General features: G+C 49.2%; 3 protein-coding genes across 4 annotated transcripts; 1 reads left to right on the top strand and 2 right to left on the bottom strand.

Annotated features, from left to right (window-relative positions):
• Positions 1-3,537: 3,537 nt before the first annotated feature.
• On the top strand, positions 3,538-5,877 carry IL23A (interleukin 23 subunit alpha). Its single transcript, XM_037515444.2, has 4 exons — positions 3,538-4,354; positions 4,575-4,676; positions 5,178-5,324; positions 5,423-5,877. Exons 1-4 carry the CDS (start codon positions 4,190-4,192, stop codon positions 5,585-5,587), a joined length of 579 nt encoding a protein of 192 aa, XP_037371341.1. The 5' UTR covers positions 3,538-4,189; the 3' UTR covers positions 5,588-5,877.
• Positions 5,878-6,659: 782 nt separating this feature from the next.
• STAT2 (signal transducer and activator of transcription 2) lies at positions 6,660-21,130 on the bottom strand. Of its 2 annotated transcripts, XM_037515005.2 has the most exons (25): positions 20,935-21,130; positions 20,599-20,653; positions 18,334-18,497; positions 18,024-18,177; positions 17,599-17,688; positions 17,341-17,430; positions 17,187-17,256; positions 16,672-16,757; positions 16,390-16,547; positions 14,680-14,835; positions 14,480-14,572; positions 13,957-14,016; positions 13,000-13,017; positions 12,699-12,792; positions 12,516-12,563; positions 12,350-12,433; positions 12,089-12,187; positions 11,858-11,993; positions 11,684-11,736; positions 11,494-11,588; positions 10,747-10,883; positions 10,419-10,601; positions 10,138-10,195; positions 8,481-9,007; positions 6,660-8,197 (listed from the first exon to the last, which is right to left on the bottom strand). In XM_037515005.2, exons 3-25 carry the CDS (start codon positions 18,462-18,464, stop codon positions 8,055-8,057), a joined length of 2,763 nt encoding a protein of 920 aa, XP_037370902.1. In that variant the 5' UTR covers positions 18,465-18,497; positions 20,599-20,653; positions 20,935-21,130; the 3' UTR covers positions 6,660-8,054. The 2 variants fall into 2 exon arrangements, with proteins under 2 accessions (XP_037370902.1, XP_037370903.1); XM_037515006.2 differs by lacking the exon at positions 20,599-20,653.
• Positions 21,131-22,244: 1,114 nt separating this feature from the next.
• On the bottom strand, positions 22,245-23,466 carry APOF (apolipoprotein F). The gene is made up of 2 exons (XM_037513317.1): positions 23,433-23,466; positions 22,245-23,026 (listed from the first exon to the last, which is right to left on the bottom strand). The coding sequence occupies exons 1-2, from the start codon at positions 23,464-23,466 to the stop codon at positions 22,245-22,247; spliced, it is 816 nt and encodes a 271-aa protein (XP_037369214.1).
• Between the last annotated feature and the right edge of the window lie 2,669 nt (positions 23,467-26,135).

Consider the following 26,135-nt stretch of genomic DNA (forward strand, 5'->3'; position numbering starts at 1 on the left):
GGCGTGCTCGGCCCTGCCCGGGGTGCGCGCGAGAGAAGGAGCCAGGCCCGCAACTGGGTCCTGTTGGCTGCGTCTTCACGATGCAGCCACCGGAAACGCCCCCCCCCCCCGGATTATGCCGACGCGCAGAGGCCGGGGTGACATCCCCGGGGAGCAGGGCCCCAGAGCTAGCAGAGTCCCCCGGCTCGTGCGGCGGGACGGGACCCCTCAGAGGGCCCTGAGCCCAGCAGGTTGAGACGTCTGCCTCCCCCAAACGTTTACGGATTTAGCGTCGATAGTTGTCCTCAGGGATTCCTGACGTCTAACTCTTTCCATTTGCTTTGGAATGGGCCCAGGTTGGGAGAGATCTCCTGGGCACTTTAGTTTCTAAAGGTCACAAGAGGGTCCCTTGGGTGGAAGGAATTCCTGAAATACAGTTTCAAAGCATTTCTCCCCACGCCCACCCCCTCCATAGGCTTTAATTAAAAAATAAAAAAGACTCCAGAATTTATCTTTACAGTATTTAGAGGGCTCCTGCATTTATTTATAGTCTGCAGTCACGCACTGAGAAAACCACTGACAATCGAGGACAGTCAAAATGATCGGACTTCTGGGCCTCCCCGGTGGCGCAGCGGTTGAGCGCCGGGTTGCGAAGCTGCCCGCAGCCTCTGCAGCGCCGGTTCAATCCCCGGCTGCTCCCCGGCCACCGGAGGAGGGTCCCACATGGCGCGCAGACCTCTCCTGCCGCCCGCTGCTCCCCTCAGCAGTGTACCTCGGTCCCTCTGCCTGCTCTGCTCCCCGCTCTGGCTCTGGTGAATTCTCTCACCCTCCCGCGCTTCTGACTGTACCCAGTGTATGTATAAATAAATAAATAAATTAAAATACATGCCTCTAAAAAAAAAAAAAAAAAATGATCGGACTTCTGGTCTGCTGTTCTGCTCCCCACTCTGTTTCTGGTGAATCCTCTCCCCCCCCTCCCCCGCATCTCTGGCCTGTACCCCAGTTCCCCCGCATCTCTGGCCTGTACCCACTTATGCATAAATAAGTAAATCTTTAAAAAAAAAAATGATCGGGGGCCTCCCCGGTGGCGCAGCGGTTGAGCGCTGGGTTGCGAAGCTGCCCGCAGCCTCTGCGCTGCCGGTTCGATCCCCGGCTGCTCCCCGGCCACCGGAGGAGGGTCCCACATGGCGCGCAGACCCCTCCTGCCGCCCGCTGCTCCCCTCAGCAGTGTACTTCGGTCCTTCTGCCTGCTCTGCTCCCCACTCTGGCTCTGGTGAATTCTCTCACCCTCCTGTGCTTCTGACTGTACCCAGTGCATGTATAAACAAACAAACAAATTAATAAATAAATAAATAAACATGCCTCTATAAAAAAAAAAAAATGATCGGACTTAATAGGTTCCAAGATTTAAAAATCTCACAAAAACATAGGCACTGAGCGACCGGACAGTTTCTATGTTTGGAGAAATGTCCATATTGAGAAACTTGACAGATCCATGAGAAATATGGGCCCTGAGCTATGCAGAGATACCTAGGCTAAATGAGCTGCTTTGTGAAGATGCTCTTAATGTTTCCTCAGTCCAGCGCAATAGAACAATTAAGAACACAAGCTCTGGGGCCTCCGCTGGTGACGCAGTGGTTGAGCGCTGGGCTGCGAAGCTGCCCGCAGCCTCTGTAGCGCAAGTTCGATCCCCCAGCGAGGGTCCCACATGGCGGGCAGACCTCTCCTGCTGCGCCCGCTGCTCCCCTCAGCAGTGTATTTCATCAGTCTGCCTGTTCTGTTCCCTGCTCTGGCTCTGGTGAATTCTCTCACCCTCCGCTGTGCTTGTATAAATAAATAAATAAATATTAAAAAAAAAAAAAAAAAAAAAGAACACAGGCTCTGAATCCAAGTTACCTACAGCGGGATTCTTTCCACTTAGTTCTGTGATCTTGAGCAAGTTACCCATCTCTGCACCTCAGTTTCCTCATTTACAATATGGGGTAACAACAGTACCTCTTTGGGTTCTTTTAAGAATTAAATGGATTAATACAAGAAGAGTATCTAGATCCAGTACTTGGCATAAAGTGAGAGTTGGATAGACACTAGCCGTCATTATTAACCACCTGGGGAAACCTCGCTGGATTTGGAGTCTGGGTTTCCAACTGGAAATGCCTGCTTAGGAGTGTCTTGTGAATGTGATTTGCATAACGGTTGAGACCCAGCTGACGTCAGGGGCTCCTTGCAGCTCCGGGTCAGATCTAGTCCTGGAAGTAATTCCAGCCACCCAACAGTCCCACAATTGTCCCATCAGCCTTGCTTCCTACCCAACTCCTACAGCACCAGGAAGTGAAACAAAGCAGCACCGTCCCGTGCCTCCAACTCACCCTTGTCTCTTTCATTCCATGCCCCAGGCTCTGCTTCCTCCTCCTCTTTTCACCTTTTGCCTCCTGTACTTTCAGGCTCGCAGAGGTAAGACGTGGGTATGAGACATGCACAGAGACACTGCACACCAATGGGCTGAGCTCCCCTAGCCATCCCCATCCTCACCACCAATTTCCTTATTTCACTTATACCCACTGTTGGGAGAGGGAAACCATTTCTCACTCAAACTGAGATAATCTCTCTGATAGTGGAAATGTTTTATCCAAAGGGTGGATTTATCACAGAGTCACAAAATTTGAATCATAAGTTTCTTTGGGCAGTTTTGAGTAGTTGGAAGGGAAGGGAGGCCTCTATTAAGGGTAAATTTCTCAGAGGTAAAGGGTCAGCCTCTGTGGGGAGGCTTTGGAAGCCATCTGTGTGGTCACACATAGCCTCATTATGACGTCCAAATTGTTCTGGGACCCTCCACTGGGGTTGGGGCAGTCCCGGTTTGGACCACCCTCCACTCCCACACCCAGCCTCAACTCTCAGCTGTTTCACTGGATGTTGCATCAGGGAAGATGATGAAATCAGTGTCAGCGGATTTTACCCATGGATGCAACAGGCTGAAGGACAGATCAGGGTCACTGACATTGTACTCCTTCAACTATCCTGAACCAGATTTTCTAGGGGCTGGGTGCTGGGATATCAAAGTTGGATTTCTTTCTTTCTTTCTTTTTTTTTTTTAAAGATTTACTTATTTTATACAAGCACTGGGGTACAGGCCAGAGGCACGAGGGGGTGAGAGAATTCACCAGAGACGGAGCAGGGAGCAGAACAGGCAGAAGGACCGAAATACACTGCTAAGGGGAGCAGTGGGGAGACAGGAGAGGTCTGCCGCGCCATGTGGGTATCTCCCTGGCCAGCTGGGAATCGAACCACGCTGCAGAGGCTGCGGACAGCTTCACAGCGCTGCGCTCAACCAGCTGCACCACCGGGGAGGCCCCAAAGTTGGGTTTCTAAGCTTTGTTTACATTATGTCGCAAAAGAACCACCTCCTGAACTTCACAGAACCCTTAGGGTCACTATAGTTAAGGGATCAGATGGTTCTCAGCAACTACTCTCTCCTAAAACTTTCCTAGCTTCCACAGTGACTCCTGAGGTGGAGGAGAAATGATACATGGCATGCACGTGACTTCCCGGTTCACAAAGTGCCATTGCGTTCCTTCTCTCCCAGTGAAAATCAAACTGTTCTCAACAGAGGAAAAGCAGCTCCCATATTCTTAGCTAGAAGGCATCAGGTGGGAATCAAACTCTGCGGAAATGAACTCACTGAGAGATGAATGCTTCTCTGTTTTGTTTTTTCCTCAGGCAGGAGAAGGTGAAGAAAGAGGCTTGGGACAGGGAGGGTATAGCTTGGAGAGGCAAAAAGATGAGGGAAAGGTTAAGCAGGAAGGATCTTGAGATGAGAGAAACATGTAAATCTCCGGTTACTCCCATCCTCAGCCCCTGTCCCCTTCTACAGTCTTCTCGATTCCCATCCCAAGCCTCTAGCCACAGTAACCACACAACTCATTTCCCCTGGAACCGAGGATGCATACCTGGGCTCCCCAAGGAGGGGATGATGCAGGGAGGGAAATCCCACCTGCTGTGAGTCACCTGCTACTCTAGGGCGGATCTTAAATGCAGGGACCTTAAAAAGGGACTCAGAGGCACGGGAAGAAAAACAACAGGAAGCAGCAAAGACACTCAGCGAACAACTGAGGAAACACAGCCTGACACACACTGAGCAGAGTCCCGCTGAGAGCAAGGGGAAGTGGGCAGAAATTCCACGAGGACGTGCAAGGCACAGCGTCAGAGCAGCGAGATGCTGGGGAGCGGGGCTGTGCTGCTGCTGCTGCTGCTGGTGCCCTGGACAGCTCAGTGCCGGACTGTGCCTGCGGGAGGCAGCCCTGCCTGGGACCGGTGCCAGCAGCTCTCACGGAAGCTCTGCACACTGGCCTGGAGCGCGCACACGCCAATGGGCCATGTGGTAAGTGACAGCCTCTGGACCAAAAGGAGCCGGTCCAGGCTGCCCTCCAAGGCTGCAGCAGAAGGACTTGAGGCCTTAGATGGAAGCTGGGTTGAAGGTCTTCAGGGAACGAGAAAGGGCAGGGAGATGGGTTCCCGGGAGAGTAGGGACTGAGGGTCCAGGTGGGGTTTAACAGTACTGGTCTTATTTTTCACTCTTCCTGCCCCTTCCTCCATTCCAGGATCTGCCAAGAGAAGAAGAAAATGAGGAGAGTACAAGTGATGTCCCTCATATCCAGTGTGGGGATGGCTGTGATCCCCAAGGACTCAGTGACAACAGTCAGGTACTAAGATGTGGCTGAGCCACAAGGAAAAGGCCACTGGAGACATAGCTGGGTGGCCCCTGGGTGAATTAGTAGAAGTTGTCTGTCCTTTCTATTTGGGCTGCAAAATACCAGACTGGGTAGCTAGAAGCAACACTCATTTATTTCTCACAGTTTTGATCAGGGCCCCAGCTTAGTCGGGTGATGGCCCTCTTCCACGTTGCCGACGTCACGTTGTGTTCTCACGTGGCGGTCAGAGCGAGGGAGCTCTAGAGGTCTCTGTTATGAGGGCACCAGTCCCATTCATGAGATTGGTGCTCGACTCTCATGACCCCATCCCCTCCCAAGGACCACACCCCTGATACCATCACCTGGGTGCTCAGGATTTCAACACATGAATTTGTGGGGATGCAAACATTCAGACCGTAGCAGTCTCTGAGTATGGCCAAGAGCTGGGCGGGTCTTCAGTGCATGGAACAGGAAAAGGGTATCCACTTTCTTTCATTGCTTTTCTCTCTCCAGTCCTGCTTGCAAAGGATCCATCAGGGCCTGTTTTTTTATGAAAAGCTGCTGGGCTCAGACATCTTCACAGAGGAAACTTCTTTGCTCCCCAATGGCCCTGTGGGCCAGCTTCATGCCTCCCTGCTGGGCCTCAGGCAGCTCTTGAAGGTAGGAACGAGGGGTCTGGAGGAGGGGGCTTAGATATGAGCAATATGGACCAGGACGTAAGGGATTTAGGCTCCTCTATGTGTTCTGTGTCCTTTCAGCCCGAGGGTCAGCACTGGGAGCCACCTGAGCAGACTCCCAGCCTCAGTCCCAGCCAGCCGTGGCAGCGCCTCCTACTCCGCCTCAAGATTCTTCGCAGCCTGCAGGCCTTTGTGGCAGTAGCTGCTAGGGTCTTTGCCCACGGAGCAGCGACCCTGAGCCCTTAATGCCACAGCTGAAGATGGCACCCAGCTCCCCTGGCTCAGCCATACTGAGCTAACGCTCTCAGCCAGGCACCGCCATGCTAACAATCAGCCCGTTCATTTGCATGGGATTTGCTTATGTTGAAAATCGACCGATACTGACTAACTTATGATGCTGACCTACAACAAGGTCGAGTATTTATTAGATGGGAGGGAAATTTTCGGGTTATTTATCTTCATGACAAGTTTGGGGTGGTGGATTATTTATTATATTTATATTGAATTATGTATGTTTATCAATAAAGACTTATTTATGTGGATGTCTGAGTCTAATTCCTAGACTTGATTGGGAAAAAGCAGCGGAGTGGACAAATTAAGCCAGGGGACTACAACATGCATCCCTTCCTTCTACTTTGCAGGGTTGCAGGGAGGAATACTTCCTCTGTGTATAGAGTAACAGGGATCTTTTCGGTCTTCATCTCTGCCTGGCTGAACAAAGTGAATGGCATTACAAGGGGATTATCAGGATGTGGTGCCTCTCTCTTGCTCCCTGACCAAGGGCATCCTTCCATGTTCTCTTGGCTAAGAGTGTGTTTGGCCAAAGACAGGAGTCCCAGTCACTGCAGGGTCAGAAGTCAGAGCTGTCCTGAGCAGTCAGGACATTCTAAGAAGATGAAGGTCAATTCCCCAGGGTCATGGCATTCTTTAAAGGACATCTGTGGTTCCCTTCAAAAGGGAGTTTGATGAGCCACGGAACTAAACTCCCTTTGCAAGAGAAAGGGAAGAGGTTAGTGATGATTTCCCTTCCCTTTCTCCATCGTTACAATGTTAAAGAGGCTTTGGAGTCAGGCAGACCCCCATTTTCTATCTAGGCTTGGCCTGCTGAGTGACAATGACTAGTTATTTAATTACTCACCCTTTTCTCCAACTAATACATAGCTCACAGTCTTCCATACACATAGATCCAACCCTGGGGAGAATCTAAGCAGCAGGAAAGGCTGTGATTCGATGAGTATATTCCTACATGACTGTTGGTGTCCCAAGGACATTAACTTTGTGAGCAGATAAGTAAAAAAATCCAGAGAGGAAACACTTCCAGCTCAGCAGAAAGTTTATTAGCCATTTCTGTACAGAAGACACTCTTTCTGGACAGGACTGTTTCTGTAACCCAGGCAGAAAACAGCCATATATATAGGCCCCCATTTCATTCACATACAGCGATGGTAGTTGCCTTGGAAATGGCTACGGTGGAGGTTGTTCAGAGTCCTATAATAAACCTCCAAGGTACTAAGTTCAAAACCTTGGTCTCTGTGCAGGTGCGTGCCCAAGGACCAGAAACCCTCCTGTTAGGTAAATAACACATTGTACAAAACAAAGGGGAATGATATCTTCGTAGAGAAATAATCTAAGCCTCAGCGCTTTTCTTTCTCTGTAAAAATACCCAGTTCTATCGTGCTATTATTTACAAAAGATATGGAAACAACAGAGGAAGTGTCATTCCTAATTAAAAAGCAATTCTAAAATCCCAACAACCTTGCCATCCCTGTTCTCCAGAAGCGACATGTCTCCCGAGCACCAGGGAAGAGGAGACTAGTTACTGTACTGAGCATCACAGGCATGTTAGAATGACAGGAGCATTTTAGGGAGAGGAATGGGTGTGGCTAATTTGGGGGCCAAGGGAAGAGTCTGGTAAGAAGAGGAGGTTTCCCTCCTATTTCTTTCAAATGGTAGGAGCTTCACATGGTGGGCAGAGGCAAAAAGCTCTCAGTCCCTGCAGGAAAGAAGACATTTGGGATTTGAGCCAAGAGTAAGGGGAAGAAAAAAATAAAAAGGTTACCCTAGTCATAGGGGACCACAGGAAACTATCTCACCTCTCCGTTTCCTATTGAGGGCCAGTGCTAGTGGGTACTAGTCTTTTTTTTTTTTTAAAGATTTATTTATTTATTTATACAAGCACTGGGTACAGTCAGAAGCACGGGAGGGTGAGAGAATTCACCAGAGCCAGAGCGGGGAACAGAGCAGGCAGACTGACGAAACACACTGCTGAGGGGAGCAGCGGGCGGCAGGAGAGGTCCCATGTGGGACCCTCACCGGTGGGGGGATCGAACCGGCGGTGCAGAGGCTGTGGGCAGCTTTGCAGCCCAGCGCTCAACCACTGCACCACTGGGGAGGCCCGGGTACTAGTTAGTCTTACCAGAAGTCACTGTCCCGAGCACCTAAGTAGCTCCCAACAGTCCTTGCCTGGCCCCCCATAATTCCTGTGTCCCCCAGCACAGCAGACAGCTTCCGGGGTCCTAGTGAGGACTATGGCCCACATGTTTCCTGCATCACTGGTCCTCTTCCTTACCCACATTGTTTTTACTTCTCTCTAAACTCCAGGAAGACCTCCTTAGGTGGGATACATGCCTGATTTCCTATCCTTGGAGAGCAACATCATGACGTAGGGCTAGAAGGGGCAAGGTATATGGAAAGAATAGAGAAAACGCAGTTCTCAGTACTCAAAAGGGACCAACGGTCCTTCTGTGTGGAAGTGGCTGGGATTGAAGGCGTAAGGCTCATCCGCGGTGCTCTGGCCAGTCAACAATGGGTCACCATTCGTTAGGATTTCTTCAATCTTCATAGCGTTCTTGAAGACTGTGTAGTTCAGAGAGAGAAGTCAGGTCCTGATCTCAGGCAAGGAGTCCCCAAACCAGCAGGAAAGTGAAGGTGGATAGTAGCAGAGGCCTGGGCAGGGCCTACAGGAGCTCTTAGGTGGGGAAGGGAAGGGGGAGGGGCAGGGGAAGGTATGTATATTTCTTAATAAAAGGAATCACAGAGAAAAGAGGAGCTGGGAGGTCAATCTTTTCTGAAATGGGTGAAGAAGGGGGTTAGGGAAGGGAATGTGGCCCTTCTCCCCCAGGCCCATCGCATCACTTACTTTCCATTTCTTCAGTGTTCAAGTGCCTCAGATCAGGGGGCAAATCTGGCTCTGTCTCTGGTGTTGATAAAGGCTCTAGAAAAGACTCTGGCATCAGTTCTGCTCCCAGGTGGTTTGGCTCCAGCATTTCTGGTGATCCCACACAGAGTGTGGGCTCCAGCGTGTGCTTCAGTGTTGGGGTCCACAGTTGCTCTAAATCCAGACATTGCCCAGGCTCTGGCCCAGGTGCCAGACCCAGATTCAGGTCTGAAAACTCTGCTTCTGGGTCCGGCTTAAGCTCTGGAGGTTGTGGTAGCTCTAGAATAGACTCTGATGTCAGCTCTGCTCCCAGGTTTGGCTCCGGCATTTCTGGTGATTCCACACAGAGTGTGGGCTCCAGTGTGAGCTTCAGTGTTGGGGTCAATAGTTGCTCTAATTCCAGACATTGCCCTGGCTCTGGCCCTGGTGCCAGCCCCAGATCCAGGTCTGAAAACTCCGCTTCTGGGTCCGGCTTAAGTTCTGGTGGTTGTGGTAGCTCATCCGCTTGTCTGGAAACCCCAAGACAGACAAAAGGGGAAGGGCTTGTTACTTAGGTGAAGTGGGGAATGGTAGAGCAAGCAGAGACTATCTCTCTACTCTGAGAAAACAACAGCGCAGAGAGCTTAAGAGGATGGGTTTTAGAATCAGGCTTGCCAGAGTTTGAATCCTATCATTCACTACCTGGGTGACCTTAGGTAAGTTGCCTAACATCTTTGAGCCTCAGACTCAAATCTGTAAAATGATAACAGCAATACCTAATAAGGGCCTCCCTGGTGGCGCAAGGGGATAGGACGCAGCCCATGAAGCAATCTGCAGCCACTGCAGCACGAGTTCAATCCCCGGCCAGGGAGCTACCCACATGGCACAGCAGACCTCTCCTGTCTCACCCACTGCTCCCCTCAGCAGTGTATTTCAGCCTGTTCTGCTCCCCACTCTGTCTCTGGTGAATCCTTTCACCCCCGCATCTCTGGCTTGCACTCCGGTTCTTATGTGCATAAATAAATAAATCTTTTTAAAAAATATAATACCTAATAATACTTGAGAGAAGGTAGGATGGTTAAAAGCAGGGCTTTGGAATCTGACTGATCTGGATCACTTATTAGCCATCTACCTCAGGCATGCCACATCACTACTCTAAATCTCAGTTTTCTCAGCTGAAAACAGGAGTAATAACAGTACCTGCCTCAGGACTATTATGAGGATTCAATAAATGAGAAAACACAAAGCCCTGAGTCTGGGCCAGAAATGCAATAAACTTTCATCAGATCTGTTATTATTACCTACTCAGATGGATTCTCAGAAATGAAAAAAATGTGTTCAAAAAATAGTGCCACATGTGGCATTACAAGTAGATGCCCAGTAACAGCAGCGAGTGTAACTACTGGGTTGTCTGTTTTTCTTTGAAAAACAGAAAAAACAAGTCATGACTTCTGACAACCCAATAATATTATCAGGAAACTCATGTGGAGACAACCTAAGGAGAATAGCAGAGAGACTAGAAATGCAGAGTAAAAGACTTGGGGGCTGAAGAGTGTGGGTCAGTAGGAGAGAAAGTTGGAGAGACTGGCACTGGGCAGGTGACAGTCATTACATCAGCCAAACAGGGCCAGGGGAGTTGAGAGAAGAGTTTGTAGCTCACCTGTTAGAGACCACAATGAGCCTGTGTTTCAGATACTTCTTTTGTTCCTGGAGATTAACTGTGGGGACATACATAGCAGGCGGGAGGTCAAATACTGGACACGCAGCCTGTGGGGCCTAGAGCAGATGGTCCTTTCATGTCTCCCTACTAACTAGCCGTGTTCCAGACACAATTCCTTTAACTTCTCTGACTCTGCTTTCCCATGTTTGGAAGGAAGGCATTAGCTCCGCAGATGCCCGAGACTCCTGCAATCTATCAGTGACGTATGTCATGCTTCTCACCTTTATCTTGGTAGTAGCGGCCAAAAGCCTCATCTCGGGGGATCTGGGGGTAGAGGAAGCACAGAGGGTTCTCGGGTACATTCTCCTCAGTGAGCAGCTGGTAGTGGCGGATGATTTCGGTCAGCGGCAGTCTCTGTAGCACCTCCTTGGTGTAGGGTTGCACGGAGTAGATGATCACCTCACCTGGAGAGTGGACATAGGGACAGGCAGGTGTGAGGGGAAAGGCTGGGCTGAGATTTCCCTGCTTGGGTTGAAGGATTCAGGATAGAGCAGGGGGAGCCAAGTGCAGAGAGGACAGATGGCGGGGATGGCAGGCAGAGCGGCTGACCATCGTCCTGGTGCTCCACCCACGAGCAGGTGATGCCCCCCTCTGATGTTTCACTGAAGCGCAGCAGGAAGGTGCCCGGGATGGTCTTCTTCAGCAGCCTGCGCTCCTGATTCCGGCTCACAAATCCCATGATGCGTCTGGAGCCCAGAAAGCAGGTGTGAATCCCTCCTGCCTCCCTCGCCCCACCCACCCTTGTATAGGGAGAGAACACTAGCTTTTGGTCCCGGTTCTGCCACTTATAAGCAGTTCCATCTTGACCAAGTCACTTCACTTTACTAACAATATCTGTGTCCAGGGTTAGAAGTGATGTGAAGGCGCAGTGAGGTCACATACATAAAAAGCACCTTGTAGCAGGCAAAGTGCTATACAAAGGAACAGGCAGTGTGGTCAGATAGGCCTGGGTTCAGATTCCAGCTCTGCCCCTGGGATAAGTCCTTCAGCGTCTCCAAGCCTTACTTTCCTCATTCAGAATGAGGGTGGCAACACCCACTACTCAGCATACTTGTAAGGATTCCGTGGGAATCCTTACGAAGGCATGTAGCAGGCTCTGGGGTACATCAGACGCTGAATAAATACCGGCTCTGGCCATTATGGCAAAGGTGAGGGGGTGTGACTGGGCGCCAGTTTTGGGTCTCTCCCCTCACTTGCCACAGGAGGGCGCGCAGAAACCACTCTCAAGCCCAGAAAGGAAGTTGGGCCTGGAACCTGGAGAGGGAGGCAAGGAAGCTGCCCAAAGGCAAGGCTCACCCATCGTTCCAGAGATCCTTCAGGTGGTCGTGTACCAGGTCCAGAATTTTGTCTAGCCATGTCCAGAATGGCAGCTTGCCGGGCAGGCTCTCTCGCTGAAGGGGAATGGAAAGGCAAGAAAGCATGAGGGGGCGCGGGCCAGTATATGGGCTGGCAGCTGGTTGGAGCTGCACAAGACGCAGGGAGTTACCTTAGTGAAGTCAGCCCAGGACAACAATGCATCTTCACTCTTAGAGTTCTTCCCTGTGGGCAGACAGACAGTTCAGATGATAGCAGGAGGCAAGGCCAGGGGTCCTGGGGCAGAAAGGACAGAGGGCAGGGTTGACTAAGGCTGGGGAGAGGCTAAGAGAAAAGGGGGACATACCAAACAGCTTTTCCCTCAGCATGTTCAGCTGCTCTGGGTTGAGACCTCTGCCAACATAGGAGGAGAACTGCCAGCTGAGAGCAGGGCCCAGCAAGCTCCAGGGCGCTTTGGGGGGCCTGGAGAAGAACTGCTGATTCTGCAGGGTGGGAGGCGTGAAGGGCAGACAGGAAACAGTGGTCTCACACCAAGCTTCTACCCTCCCTGCCTTCACCTGTTGGCTCCACCTCCTACCTGGGGTTTTTGGCTGAGCAGATTAAACCAGAGGACTGAGGCCCAGGCAATTGAGAGTTGGTTCATGTTTGAAATAATCACCACGGGGAGGGTGTCCGTCTGGGGAGAGGAGAGGAATCACAGAGGAGGGATGTGATGTTTCTAGCTGCAGACATCAGGTAGAACGCAAGGGGTGATATCCCACCCTGAGAGCTTCTGTTTAACATCTTATGTCTTCTCTTAAATCTACTTCCTCTCTCCCAGCCTTGCATTTTCACTCACTTTCAGATCCCAATTCAGACCCTGGTAGGTGTATTTGACTGTGAAGCTGATAATGTGCAGCTCCTCCATCACACCCAGCAGTCCCTGGAATAGCCAAAGACACAGTGATCAGAGGGCCCTTTGGCAAGTGCCCCCGTTGTCCCTCAATCCTCTGTGCAGGCCTCACCTTATTGCTGCCTTTTCCTGGACCAAATGAACGTTGTTCCACCAGAGTCTGTGAATTGAGGGGGAGGAGAGACAATGCCAGCGTAGGGATTCCAAGGTCCCTGAAATCCCTGTTTTGCCCTCAAGACTTCCCAAGGCTTAGAAACTCCTATCAGCCCCTAGCTTAAGCTGCTACCCTTCTTACCAGGTGGCTGAAGTCCCAAATTAAGCCCTGACTCTGCCCCTTCTGGGGAGTCAAAGTTTTCTGGTTTGAGGTCAGAATGTTGAATTTTCGGAAGCTAAACCAGGAGGAAGAGGATAGGGGAGACAGGAGCAGCGTTATTCTAACAACTTGGCAGGAAGATGGCATTTTAGCCCTCCCTCCTCCCTTTGTCCGTACCCCACCCAACTCAACCTCCTCTTTGTGCACCCATCAGGGTTGCTACACGTGGTTGTGTAGTTCAGGCAGTGCACAAATATTTGCAGCATCCTTGTTGGACACCTACCCTTGTGGCTGGGAATTCCTGAAAAGAAATACAAAAAAAAAAAAAATCAATGGGAAGCAAAACAGTACAGAAGTTAGGAGTTTAGTCTTTAGAATCCAAGAGATTTAGGTTCAAACCCAAATCTTCAGCTCACTAGTAAGCTGACCTTGCACAAGAGACATAATTGCTTCAAGTTTGTTCCCTCATTTGAATGGTGCAATGACACCTAACTCAAGGGGTTTCTATGATAATTACATGCGTACTCGACAGGCTGCATGTCACATAGTAAGTGCTCAAAAAAAGTGGGGGAGCCTCCCTGATGGCACAGGGGATTAAGACGCAACCTACGAAGCTATTTGCAGCCACAGCAGCATGAGTTGGATCCCCAGCCAGGGAGCTGCCCACATGGTGCAGCAGACCTTGCCTGTCTTGCCCACTGCTCCCCTCAGCAGTGTATTTCATCAGTCTGCCTGTTCTGTTCCCCACTCTGTCTATGATGAATCCTCTCATCCCCACACCTCTGGCCTGTACCCCAGTTCTTGTATGCATAAATAAATAAATATAAAAAAGGGGGGGAATGAGCTATTCTTTCTTTTTTTTTTAAAGATTTATTTATACAAGAACCAGGGTGCAGGCCAGATGCACGGGAGGGTGAGAGGATTCACCAGAGACAGAGCAGGGAACAGAACAGGCAGACTGACGAAACACACTGTTGAGGGGAGCAGTGCGCGAGACAGGAGAGGTCTGCTGCACCATGTGGGGCCCCCCCACCGCCGAACCAGCGCTGCAGAGGCTGCGGACAGCTTCAAGGAGCAGCGCTCAAATGCCTGCGCCACCAGGGGAGGCCCATGAGCTATTATTTCTATGAGGTAGAAATGGATGGGTGAGAACAAAGCCCAGGCTCTTGCTGCAGAGGGGGTGTTTCCCTTTGCCCCGCTGGTATGCGTCCTGGCCACCCTTTCACCTGCTTCAACTTACCTGTCAATGAAGACTTCTGCGGTCAGTAACTCATTACCTTCCTGGAGTCTCACCAGCAGCCTGGGGGGAAAGGGTTTGGGTATGAGAAAGTAGTCAATCTCAATCTTCTGAATAGACCCCATCTTTGAAAAAGACGAGAGAAGAGATTAGTAGAGGTAGGTGGATTGAGAGGAAAAAGAAAAGCCAAAAGTGGGGCACAGGTAGTTGGCACAGGTGGTTGAGCGCAGCGCTGTGAAGCTGTCTGCAGCCTCTGCAGTGCGGGTTCGATCCTGGCTGGCTGCGGAGATACCCACATGGCATGGCAGACCTCTCCTGTCTCACCCACTGCTCCCTTCAGCAGTGTATTTCAGTCAGTCTGCCTGTTCTGTTCCCCGCTCTGTCTCTGGTGAATCCTCTCACCCTCCCCCACATCTAGCCTGTACCCTGGTTCTTGTATAAATAAATAAATCTTTAAAAAAAAGTTAGAAAGTGAACAGTACCAGGGTTAGAAAAGGGAAGCAGGAATGAGTTCTGAAGTGCCAACCTGATTCGGACACTGAACTTGTTCCCAGTCTTGAGGATGAGGGGGCGATGGAAAGTTTGGGGCATATAGGGCTGGGTTTCTACCACAAAGGCGCTGAGAAGATAAATGTGAAGAGAATAGCTAGGTTAGCATCTGTGAGAATGATCCCACTTGTTCCTTCCCTCAATCTTTCCCTAGAGCCCCCGTCCTGGCTTTTAGACCTGGGGAGTAGACGCTGTAGCAACTCCGTGACCTGGGCCCACTGCAGCTTCACGCCTTCACCTAGAAGGTCACCTTCGTAGCTTATGGTGCTCAATTCTTTCAGCTCCTTCAGCAGCTGCAACAGGTGGAACAACAGTTTTGCTCCAGCTGTGAACCTGGGTGAGAGAGAAACAATGAGTTTGCTAGAGTCCACAGTCTCCAAGAGTGCCCCTTGATTTATATGGGAAGTCAGAAACTGGGACCAAAAAAACAAACCCAGAAAGTATACGAAAGATTATCCAGCATTTTTCATAAATCCAAGAAAGGACAATCAAAGCCATTTCACATGTAAGACTGGCAAAAGATTTATTAGCATAAGAAAACTAATTTTTATCTGATATTTGACATATACTATTTATTCTATTTGCTTAGCATATATTAATGCATTTAATTAGTAGAGCCACCCTATGAGGGACTTATTATTTCTTTTTTTAAAGATTTATTTATTTATGCATACAAGAACTGGGGTACAGGCCAGAGGTGTAAGGGGTGAGAGGATACACCAGAGAAGAATGGGGAACAGAACAGGCAGATTGACTGAAATACACTGCTGAGGGGAACAGCAGACTAGTCAGGAGAGGTCTGCTGCGCCATGTGGGTCAGCTCCCTGGTCAGGACTGAACTCGTGCTGCAGTGGCTGTGGATAGCTTCATAGTGCTGCTCCTTTACCCCTTGCACCACCAGGGAGGCCCAGGACTTAGTATTATTATCCCCATTTTACAGATGATAAAACTGAGTCACAAAGAGGTTATGTGGGGGCCTCCCTGGTTGTGCAAGGGGTTAAGTGTCAGCACTGTGAAGCTATCCGCAGCTACTGAAGCACAGATTCCATCCCCGGCCAGGGAGGTGACCCACATGGCACAGCAGACCTCTCCTGCCTCACCCGCTGCTCCCCTCAGCAGTGTATTTCAATAGATCTGCCTGTTCTGTGCCCCGACTCTGTCTCTGGTGAATCCTCTCACCCTCCCACACATCTGGCCTGTACCCCGGTTCTTATATAAATAAATAAATCTTTTTTTTAAAAAAAAAAAGTAGCAAGGGTAAATATAAAATATACCCAACAGGTGTCAAATAATATAAACATTATGATTTAATTTTGTTTAATAATAGTAGCTACATTTGGTAGCAAAGTATCAGATGACTTTCTTTGTTTGGTATTCTATCCCTTACAGTTAAAAAAAATATAGAAAATATCTCCCTTGGGTGATTAAAAAGGAGGGAGAAATCTGTTTGTGGATTAATTCCACTACTTTCACCAAAGCAAAGAGGCAGAGTAAGCTCTGGATGCCCTAGGTGGTAAGAATGAAGAGCAAAGTGTAGCTGTGGTCAGACAACAAGCTGGGATCATTCTAGGGAGCAGAGATTAAGGAAGGTGATATGCTTACCTATACGGGGCATTACAGTTTAGAAAGCAAGGAGGGGGAGCTAGCCCTACAGATTGTAAAACTGAGTCACAAAGAGGTTAAGTGACTTGTTCAAGGTCATTCAACTAGAATGACCATATACCATATGTATTCATATCTATACCATATATATATATCTATACCACACACACACACACACACACATATATATATATATACACACACCATCAATATTCAGCCAGAATGACCATATACCATATACAGATGGAGTGAGCATAGGGTGAGGAGGGTGGAAGTGCTTCTCACCACTGCTCCAGCTGTTCCAACGCTGTGTCGTTGTCGTCTGGAGGGGCTCCAATGCAGGCTTTCTGCTGCTGGACTTTCCATTCCTCCAACTTGGGCAGCAGTAGCTCTATTAGGGTAGCTAATCGACCTAGTAGTGCTTTGGAAGCATCTATCACCTCCTAGGAAAGACATCAAATGAGTGCTTGAACACCTCTCATCCTCACCTTCTAAAGGTGGGATGAAGAGTAAGAGGACAGGGCTCTCAGATGCCTCATTTCCCTGCAACTCATCCCTGCTTCCCACCTTTCTCTTTTTGTCCAATTCATTCAGAGTTTGCTGCAGAAGCTGTTGCTGTCTGATGTGATAGGCGTCCGAGGAGGATGTCTTCACTGATCATAAGAGCAGGAGTGAGACAAGTATTCAGAGCCTGGGCTCCTTCCCCTCTTCTTCCTGACCCAGACCCCCCACTAGAGTCAGGTGGGGGAATTTTAGAGGAAGGACAAACCAAGCAAAGTGCAGGCATCTCTGGGCCTCAGAAGGACTCTGAATGTTCATACCTGAACCAGAAGCCCACCTACTCTGCTATGGCAGTTTCCATGCATCTCCTCCAATATTCCCGAGCTATCCCTGAGCCACAGCTCCAGCGTGAACCCTACAGCGTGCCCTGACGCCGCAGCCTTACAGACAGCAGGACTATAGCCAGGGAAGTGGAATCAAAAGTGGCTCCTGCTTACTGGAGCTTTTCCCTTCTGTTTTCTTCCACCCTTGGCCTCCTAGCACATATCTGTCTTTTCTCTACACCTAATGTGCTTCTCTACCTTGAGTCTTATATCTGAAGGAGAAGACATCTTGTTGGTCTTTCAGTTGACTGATGGATTTCACCAGCGTCTGCAAAGGGGATAAGACTGAGATGGTTTCTGTGGGAGGAGGCAGGCTGAGCCCTGCCCTCCCTATTCTTGCCACATTACCAACCTCCATCATAGTCCCTAATTCCTTGATCCGGGATTCAATTTCATGCTGCTGTCTCCCCACAGGTGTTCTGAGGGCTGGCTCTCCTTGCTCCTGAAATAAGAAGCTCTGAGCACATTTCAAATCTGCTTTTTCATTCCTGAAATCCAGACTTGAAATTATACCACAGGATGTGGGAGGATCTTGTTCTGAGATAAATTCCCCAAATCCTTTTCAAGGTCGCTTGCTACTCCAGCAAAATCAACATCAAATTGTTCTCACCTCCTGAGCCCTCTGTGCTTTGATCAAAATTTTTTTTTCTTCATGAAGGAGATTAAAGATCATGCCAGCCAGTTCTGTGGGGCTTTTGGTCTGCAGTAGAGAAAGAGAAAGAATTGCTCAAATTCAACTGCCTTCAATGAACTACTGCCTCCGACACTCCCTATGAGGGACCCCAAAACCTCCCTCTCCTTGGGTTCCTTGTTCCCCTTTTTATCACTGGTCCCCCAAACCCTAGCCTCACCCCACAGGGTCAGGTAGATGTTGCCCTTCCTTTTGCAGTGATCCCTCAAGCCCAGACTCGGACCCTCTGTTCTCAGATCTTCCTCTATCCCTTTGCACCTCCAAGTCTTGTTCCATATGCTAAGCCTTACCCCTTGACATTAAGGTCCCATTCCTACTTTTCTGTTCCTGGTTCCTCCAAGTACCTGAATATCCCGATAGAATTTTCGCAAGTTGTGCTGTAGCAACAAGTTCTCCTGGTCTGAGTTGCAAGGACTATAGTCATAGTTCAGTTGGTCCAGAAAGTGGAAGAAGTGCATGTTGGCTTTAGAACCATCATTGTCCAGTGCAGCTTCCTGCCTGGGGAGCAGGAATGATACAGATTAGAATCTCTGCAGGTTGCTGCTGTCTCGAGGCCTTCAAGGCCTCCCTTTCTGTCCTTAGTATCTCCAGGACCCTGGAGACTCAGAAGGAAGAAACCACTTTCCTCATCCTTTCAACTTCTGAAAGACCCACCAGTTCTGATCCTCAATCCAGGCAGCCAAGTGTTGTCGAACATCCACTGGCAGGAGACTTTCTGAGTAGAGATTGTGCAGCTGTTCCTGAAATGGACTTTCAAGGTTCTGAAGCATTTCCCACTGCGCCATTTGGCATCTGAGTCTGAAGGATGCAGGATGATTCTGTTGGAAATTGTACTGGATTAAATTATCCATAGTCTCATAATTGTTTATTATTACAAATTTATTTTTTCTAATTCACAGGTAAAATAATTAAAGTCCATATGGACCTCACTCCCAATCTTGTTCCCTTCCCCTTCTCTCTAGAAGTAATCAATATTATCAGTTTGGTGCATATTCTTCTAGAACTATTTTTTTTCTTTTTTCCTTTACATAGAAGAACTGAGGTGCAGGCCAGAGGTATGGGTAGGGGGCGGTGAGAGGATTCAGAATGGGGAGCAGAATAGGTGGATCTGCTGAAGTACACTGCTGAGGGGAGCAGCATGGAGACAGGAGAGGTCTGCTGCACCATGTGAGTAGCTCCCTGGCTGGGGACCAAACTCTGGCTGCAGGGGTAATACCGCTGAGACTTAACTGGTAGAGCTCCAACATGAGCACATTTTGGTTTCAATGGTAATTTTCAAATAGATACCAAAGTAGAATGAATAATACAAGGATCATCCCTGTTCCCATCATCCAGCTTCAACAAACATTAATGATATTTCTACTATATCTATTTAAAATAAATAAATTTGGGCCTCCCCGGTGGCGCAGCGGTTGAGCGCTGGGTTGCGAAGCTGCCGGCGACCTCTGCGGCGCCGGTTCGATCCCCGGCTGCTCCCCGGCCACCAGAGGAGGGTCCCACATGGCGCGCAGACCTCTCCTGCCGCCCGCTGCTCCCCTCAGCAGTGTACTTCGGCCCTTCTGCCTGCTCTGCTCCCTGCTCTGGCTCTGGTGAATTCTCTCACCCTCCCGCGCTTCTGACTGTACCCAGTACATGTATAAACAAAGAAACAAACAAATAAATAAATAAAAAACATGCCTCTATAAAAAAAAAAAATAAAAAAAAATAAAATAAATAAATTTATTTTAAATTTGTTTGTGTTTATACCGCTTTATTCTGGAGCATTTAAATGTCAGTTTTGGTCATACATGTTTACATCAGCATAATCCTTGCTTGCCTCAAAGCTTCATCAGGAGCTGAAACCTCCTTGGAGATAAGGCATATCCTAGAAACCACCCCCATGTAGGAAGGAGTTCTATGTAGCTGTTTAAATACTGAGCAAGGGGCCTCCCTAGTGGCACAAGAGATTAAGCACAGCACTATGAAGCTATCCTCAGCCTCTGCAGCATGAGTTCGATCCCTGACAGGCCAGGAAGCTACCTACATGGCACAGCCGACCTCTCCTGTCTGGCCCACTACTCCCCTCAGCAGTGTACTTCAGTCAGTCTGCCTGTTCTGTTCCCCACTCTGTCTCTGGTGAATCCTCTCACCCCTCAAACCTCTGGCCTGTGCATAAATAAATAAATCTTTAAAATAAATAAATAAATACTGAGCAAGGAGTCATCAATCCTTAAAATTGTGACACTTTATACGACCTCAGTCAACCTCTCATTTTTCATGTGTATTATCAATTTCATGAGACACCCAGAAATTTTACTGAAGAATGGTTTTTGTCTGTTACCAAAGTGACTGGGCCGGGCATCTTTCTCCCCGCCAATCCCCGCCCACTGTCATGTGATGTCTGCTTAGGAAATTAAAACTTAGTGTTTTTTTTTTTTCAGCCTGAGCCTAACAGAACATAATAAAAAGACACATGTGAAGTCTAAAAAGGTCACATGATTTTATTACAAATAAAAACAAAGTTTGGGGTGGGAGAGATTTCCACCTGCATGATTAATCATAACATGCCCTTCTGCCGGGAGGGACCAGAGAAGGGTCAGATAAGGGGCTACTATTTTTCATTTTAACCCTGTTAAGGAGTGCTTGACTTTTTAAACTATGTACTTGTGGGTTTTCGTTTTGTTTTGTTTTGTTTTTTAAGATATGAAGAGATCTCAAGGAGTAAGTAATCAGCTGGTATTAAAAAAATCAAGTATCAAGTAAATCCTAAGTATCAATGAAACAATAACGTCTCCCCAAATAAACTGCAAACACTGAGGTTAAGGACTGTAACACAAGCTTTTCTCACTCTCTTAGACACATATTTGGGTTCAACAGGCTTTTCTCAGGGGAACTGAATTTTATGTGCGCCCTCAGGCAAGTCGCTTCACCTTCCCGTACCTGCTGCTTAAGCCAACAAGGGAGGGAATCGCATCTACCTTCGGACGACGTTTTGCTGAGGATCAAAAAGAAGGCAGACCAGGTGAGCGAACAGTTAGCCAGGACCCCGAGTCCGCGGGACAAGCAGGTGTAGGTGTGCGAGGCTGCAGGGAGTTTTGGGGAGACCGGCTTGGGGATGGGGTACAGGAGGGGGGGTGACCCGGGGTGCAGCCGGCGACAGCGCCTACTTCAGCTGGGGAAGGGAGGCTGCCCGCTCCGGGGCGTGCTCCCGGGGCTCCCCGCCCCCCCGGGGGGCTCACACCTCCACCCACACTCCTGTCACCCCAAGTCCCGTACCTGGTTAGGGTCCCAGTCTCGGTCCTCGGGGCGGCTGCGGTCGAGGCTTCCGGTCCCCAGAGGGAGCTGTCCGCCCGGCCTCCCGCCCTTCCCTGGGTGTCGAGGCACCTCTGGGATCCTCCCCTCCGGCGGCGCTGAGGGGGCCCCGGGCCTCGGCCACCAACACTTTCGGTCTGACGCGGGCGCCGGCGGCAGCTCGGAGCCGCCCAGTCCCCGCCCGGGCGCGTCGGCGCCGCCGCAGCTCCGCCCAGGCCGCGGGGCGGGGCCCCGCATTTCCAGCTCAGCGATTGGTGGGAAGGCTCGGGCAAGCCCCACCCCCTGTCCGCCGAGGGCGAATCCGATTAGCGCGCTCGCCCAGGCCCTCAAACAGCTGATTTCCGAGAAACCGCAGCCCAGAAGCAGAACTGAGACTAGCGCGGACCCCAGCGCTGAGGGAGCCCAGAGAGGAGGTGGGACCGGGATTGCGACACTTCTGGGATAGGAGGGGGGGTGGGGAGCTGAAAAATTAATATTAATAATGATAATAATAATACCTAATACTATTGGTGATTTTGTGCTAAGCACCTAATGTGGGTTCATTGTTTTTAATTTCCACAAAATCCCTCAGGTGGAAAATCATTCTCCCCGCTTTAGAAATTTAAAATACTAAGCTTGGAGAAAAACTTGAAGGTACTGGTCAGTGATTGCTGAGGCACTGACAAGGGGAGCCTGGACTCAAAACCAAATCCTCTGACTCCAAATCCCACACTGTAAAGTCCCCACGTTTTAAGGTACTCCCTTCCTCAATAAAAAATCAGAATCTGGATTTGATTCTGCAGCTTGCAGAATATTAGATTTATTCATCTGTGTTTATTACCTCCTTTTATACCCCAAAACTCCCACCCCATGATCTAAAGCATAGTTAGTAAAAGCTTCGAGGTCGAACTCCCTAGCCAGGAACTGAATTTACTAATTCTGACACCAACCGGGGCATGTAGTTATTTCCTCCACATCATTTCTACATTTGAGGTGCCTCCTAAGCCCTCCTGTCTGGTCTCTGACCAAGGGCTATTTGTCTCATTCTCATTTTTTTTTAAAAGATTTTATTTATTTATGCATACAAGAACTTGGGTACAGGCCACAGATGCGGGGAGTGAGAGGATTCACCAGAGACAGAGGGGGGTGCAGAACAGGCGGATCTACTGAAATACACTGCTGAGGGGAGCAGTGGAGAGGCAGGAGAGGTCTGCTGTGCCATGTGGGCTGCTCCCTGGCGGGCCAGGGACCGAACTCTTGCTACAGAGGCTGTGGATTTCTTTATAGTGCAGTGTTTAACCCGCATTCTCATTGTAATACTGGATCAACTTCTGAACCCCAATCTTCACTGCAGGTTTAAGAGCAGCACTGACCCATACTCCCACAGGCCCTCCTGACACTCCAGCCATGCTCATCAGAAGGTCATAACCGAGATCTAAGACCCCATCTTGGCCCCGTTCCTTGGCCTTGTCTGCACAGTTCTGAGACGCATAGTACAAAGCTGTGCCCAGGTTGTAGTAGGTCCCCACCCCTGGCAGCATCCGGACTATGTTGTATACACTCTGCTCCTGCTCCTGCTCGCAGTCATTGATGGAGAGGGAGCGTTGGGCCCTCTCTGGACCTGCCTGTTCCCTGGCCAGCAATTGCAAAGCAGAGGCCAGGGCATCCACTGACACTCCCCTTCTAGTGTTTTTTCCGTTCTGAAGCTCTTGAAGATGTTGGATGAGGATCTGTGTGGCTTTTACACCCCCCTGTTGGTAGAGCTGCTGCTCTAGGGCCCTGACTTCATCCTGGCAGCCAATTTCCTCCAGGGCTATCACCAGTGGCAGGCCTACCAGGAACTTGTGTAGCGGGGCCATGTGGGTGAAGCCAGACAGGGACTTTGGGAGCAAGGTCTGGCAGGACAAAGGGCCTGAGGAAGTTGGCCAGGATCCCAAGGATGATGGAAGGTGCCTCAGGACATTTGTCTGGTTTCCATGTGAAATGGCCTCTACAGGGTGCAGCAGGAGATAGCAAAGCAGCAGCTCAACTGAAATCACCGTGAGTCTGAGACTGCACATTTCTGGCACAGAGTATGCTGGAGAGGGGAGAAACCAAAAACATAAAAACTTTCCCTTACAGCTGTGGTCTAAAAGGAACCCAGAGCTCAGGGGATACCTTGTCCATCACCTCCAAGCTCTGTTTTTTGCAAATAAAGGCTCAAACAGGAAATGCCACCCAGTTGTTTCCACCTGGCTTCCCCTTCTACAAGGCACCAAGGACTTCCTCCCGTTTATTTCCACCCACTTTTAGGGGCCCCAGTTACCACACAGTCCAGTTACTGAGAAGTGAGGCTGCCTTGATAGGTTTGGTTGCTTCTCAATCCTCTTCTGTCCAGTTCACTGTTCCACCAAACAGGAGAAACTTAATTTCCCCACTGATCAGTAAGAGATGTAATCTCTGCAAATATTTGTCCGTTTAACCATTGTCCTCCTGTTACATACCCGACCTCAATCCCTGAGACACTGTCTCTGGCATTTCCTATGCCCTGGCCACCTTTCCACTGTAATTCCTGTAATGGGAGCCAAGAGACCCAGAGTCAGGAGACATGAGTGATGTCTATGATTCTTAGTTTATTTTTCTCTTCAGTTTAAAAATTAAATTGACGGGTCTCCCTGATGGCACAGGGGTTAAAGTCAGCGCTATCAAGCTATTGGCAGCCACTGTAGCATGAGTTCGATCCCTGGCCAGCCGACCTCTCCTGTCTCCCCGCTGCTCCCCTCAGCAGTGGATTTTAGTGGATCTGCCTGTTCTGCTCCCTACTCTGTCTCTGGTGAATTCTCTCACCCCCACACCTCTGGCCTGTACCCCGGTTCTTATATGCATAAATAAATAAAACTTTTTTTGGGCATCCCTGGTGGCACAGCGGTTGAGCGCTGGGCTGCGAAGCTGCCTGCAGCCTCTGCAGCGTTGGTTCCATCCCCAGCCACCAGCGAGGGTCCCGCATGGCGTGCAGACCTCTCCTGCCGCCCGCTGCTCCCCTCAGCAGTGTACTTCGGTCCTTCTGCCTGTTCTGCTCCCCGCTGTGGCTCTGGTGAATTCTCTCGCCGCCCTTCTGACTGTACCCAATGCTTGTATAAATAAATAAATAAAATCTAAAATAAATAAATAAAACTTTTTTTTTTTAAAAAAGGAATTATTAGGATTCACCAGAGACAGAGTGGGGAGCGGAACAGGCAGATCTACTAGAATACACTGCTGAGAGGAGCAGCGGGTGAGGCAGAAGAGGTCTACTGCTTCATGTCGATTAGCTCCCTGGCTGGGGATTGAACTCAGGCCATAGAGGTGATGGTGCGGAGACTTAACCTCTAGGCCACCAGAGAGGCCCCTGAATGACTGTTTTGATTTTTTTGCCCCAACTTCTCCTTTACAACCACCAGAATCATGAGGCAGCCAGAAAACTAATGGCTTGCAGGAACGGTGAAGGACATAGTATTGGCAAATATTTATGTATCTCTTTCCAGTCCAGACTTTGTTCTCCTCACCTTTGCTCCACACTGACAAACAGGCTCTTCCCCTTATTGGCCTTGCTAGCCCTGCCCATATCCCTGCTGCCCTAAGGTTTTCCCTAGACCTATATGTAGGAGAAGAGGAAAAGTTTCCTTTGTATTTTTCTGACATGTGTAGGGGATAAGGCAGAAAGACTGATGAGCTCTGGTGAGGGAACCCAAAACACTTCTTCAATTAAAAGGATACACTGGGGGGGCCTCACTGGTGGTGCAGCAATTGAGCGCTGGGTTGTGAAGCTGCCCGCAGCCTCTGCAGCGCCGGTTCGATCCCCAGCTGCTGGGTGAGGGTCCCACATGGAGCACAGACCTCTCCTGCAGCCCGCTGCTCCCCTCAGCAGTGTACTTTGTCAGTCTGCCTGCTCTGCCCTCTGCTCCGACTCTGGTGAATTCACCTTCCCGGGCTTCTGACTGTACCCAGTGCTTGTATAAATAAAAATAAATAAATATTTAAAAGGATACACTGGGTGAAGTTTCAGGGAAACTGGACAGATTGGTAAATTAAACCAAATCAGTGTAATTTTACTACTCACTTTTCTAATTCCAATGCAAAACACAAAACATGCTCATAAACTGGGCAGTATCTATTTCCAAATCTAACTAAAACTCCAGGTAATTTCCAGAATTTATCTGGGGTTGAGGGGTAACTCTAGTCCAGAAAGTAGGAGAAGATATTTGATGGCTTCTAAAACTGGTATACACTCCTATATATCATTAAGACAAAAAGTTTCGGCCCCCCACCCCACCCCGGTGGCGCAGGAGGTTGAGCGCAACGCTGTGAAGCTGTCTGCAGCCTCTGCAGCACAGGTTCGATCCCTGGCCAGGGAGATAGCCACATGGCGCAGCAGACCTCTCCTGTCTACCTGCTATTCCCCTCAGCAGTGTATTTCAGTCAGTCAGTCTGTTCTGTTTCCCGCTCTGTCTCTGGTGAATCCTCTCACCCTCCAACACCTCTGGAGTGGACCCCAGGTCTTGTAAGCATAAATAAATAAATCTTTAAAAAAAAGAATTGTAAACAGGATGTTGAAAAGATATGTGCATAGCCATGTTTATAGCAACACTATATCCACCTGCCAAGAGGTGGAAACAACGCAGGTGTCCCTCAACAGATGAATGGGTAAATATTCACAGACCCTCGATGTGATGCTCAGTCACAGGAAAGAAGCTTGAACCCATGCTGTCACGTGGCTATACCTTGAGGACATTATGTGAAGTGAAGTCAGTCAGACACAGAAAGACAAATCAGATATAATTCCACTCCACTTACTTGAAGTATATAGAGCAGTCAATTCTAGAAACAGAAAGTAGAAAGTAGAGATCAGGGGGCTGAGGAGGGAGGGAAATGGGGAATTGTTGAAATTCTGAAATACAGAATTTCAATTTTGAAAGATGAAAAGGTCCTGGAGCAGGCCTGCACATATGCTCAACATTACTGAACTGTATACCTAGAATGGTTAAGATGTTCAATGTTTAGCTGTTTCTTTGACCACAACAATAAAAAAAAATTTAAGAAAGGAAGTGAGAAAATGATGTTTTTAGTGATGACATATTTTTAGAATGAAGAAAAAAATTCAGATTGCACGGACTCCCAAGATACCAGAAAAGAGAAGAAAAGACACCCATATGTAATGCCACTAACAA

The sequence above is a fragment of the Talpa occidentalis genome, unplaced genomic scaffold (genome assembly GCF_014898055.3).
Source record: "Talpa occidentalis isolate TD23 unplaced genomic scaffold, MPIMG_talOcc4v2.1 talOcc4.16, whole genome shotgun sequence".
Taxonomy (NCBI): Eukaryota; Metazoa; Chordata; class Mammalia; order Eulipotyphla; family Talpidae; genus Talpa; species Talpa occidentalis.

Excerpts from the sequence above, each read along its gene's own strand:
- IL23A (XM_037515444.2), top strand. The coding sequence starts at position 4,190 with ATGCTGGGGAGCGGGGCTGTGCTGCTGCTGCTGCTGCTGGTGCCCTGG. Across the intron at positions 4,677-5,177 it reads GACTCAGTGACAACAGTCAG|TCCTGCTTGCAAAGGATCCA; the intron begins GTACTAAGATGT and ends TTCTCTCTCCAG. Across the intron at positions 5,325-5,422 it reads GCCTCAGGCAGCTCTTGAAG|CCCGAGGGTCAGCACTGGGA; the intron begins GTAGGAACGAGG and ends GTGTCCTTTCAG.
- STAT2 (XM_037515006.2), bottom strand. The coding sequence starts at position 18,464 with ATGGCGCAGTGGGAAATGCTTCAGAACCTTGAAAGTCCATTTCAGGAA. Across the intron at positions 17,257-17,340 it reads AATTAGGGACTATGATGGAG|ACGCTGGTGAAATCCATCAG; the intron begins GTTGGTAATGTG and ends TCCCCTTTGCAG. Across the intron at positions 10,602-10,746 it reads GGTGGAGCACCAGGACGATG|GTGAGGTGATCATCTACTCC; the intron begins GTCAGCCGCTCT and ends TCCACTCTCCAG.
- APOF (XM_037513317.1), bottom strand. The coding sequence starts at position 23,466 with ATGCCAGAGACAGTGTCTCAGGGATTGAGGTCGG. Across the intron at positions 23,027-23,432 it reads GTCTCAGGGATTGAGGTCGG|CATACTCTGTGCCAGAAATG; the intron begins GTATGTAACAGG and ends TCCCCTCTCCAG.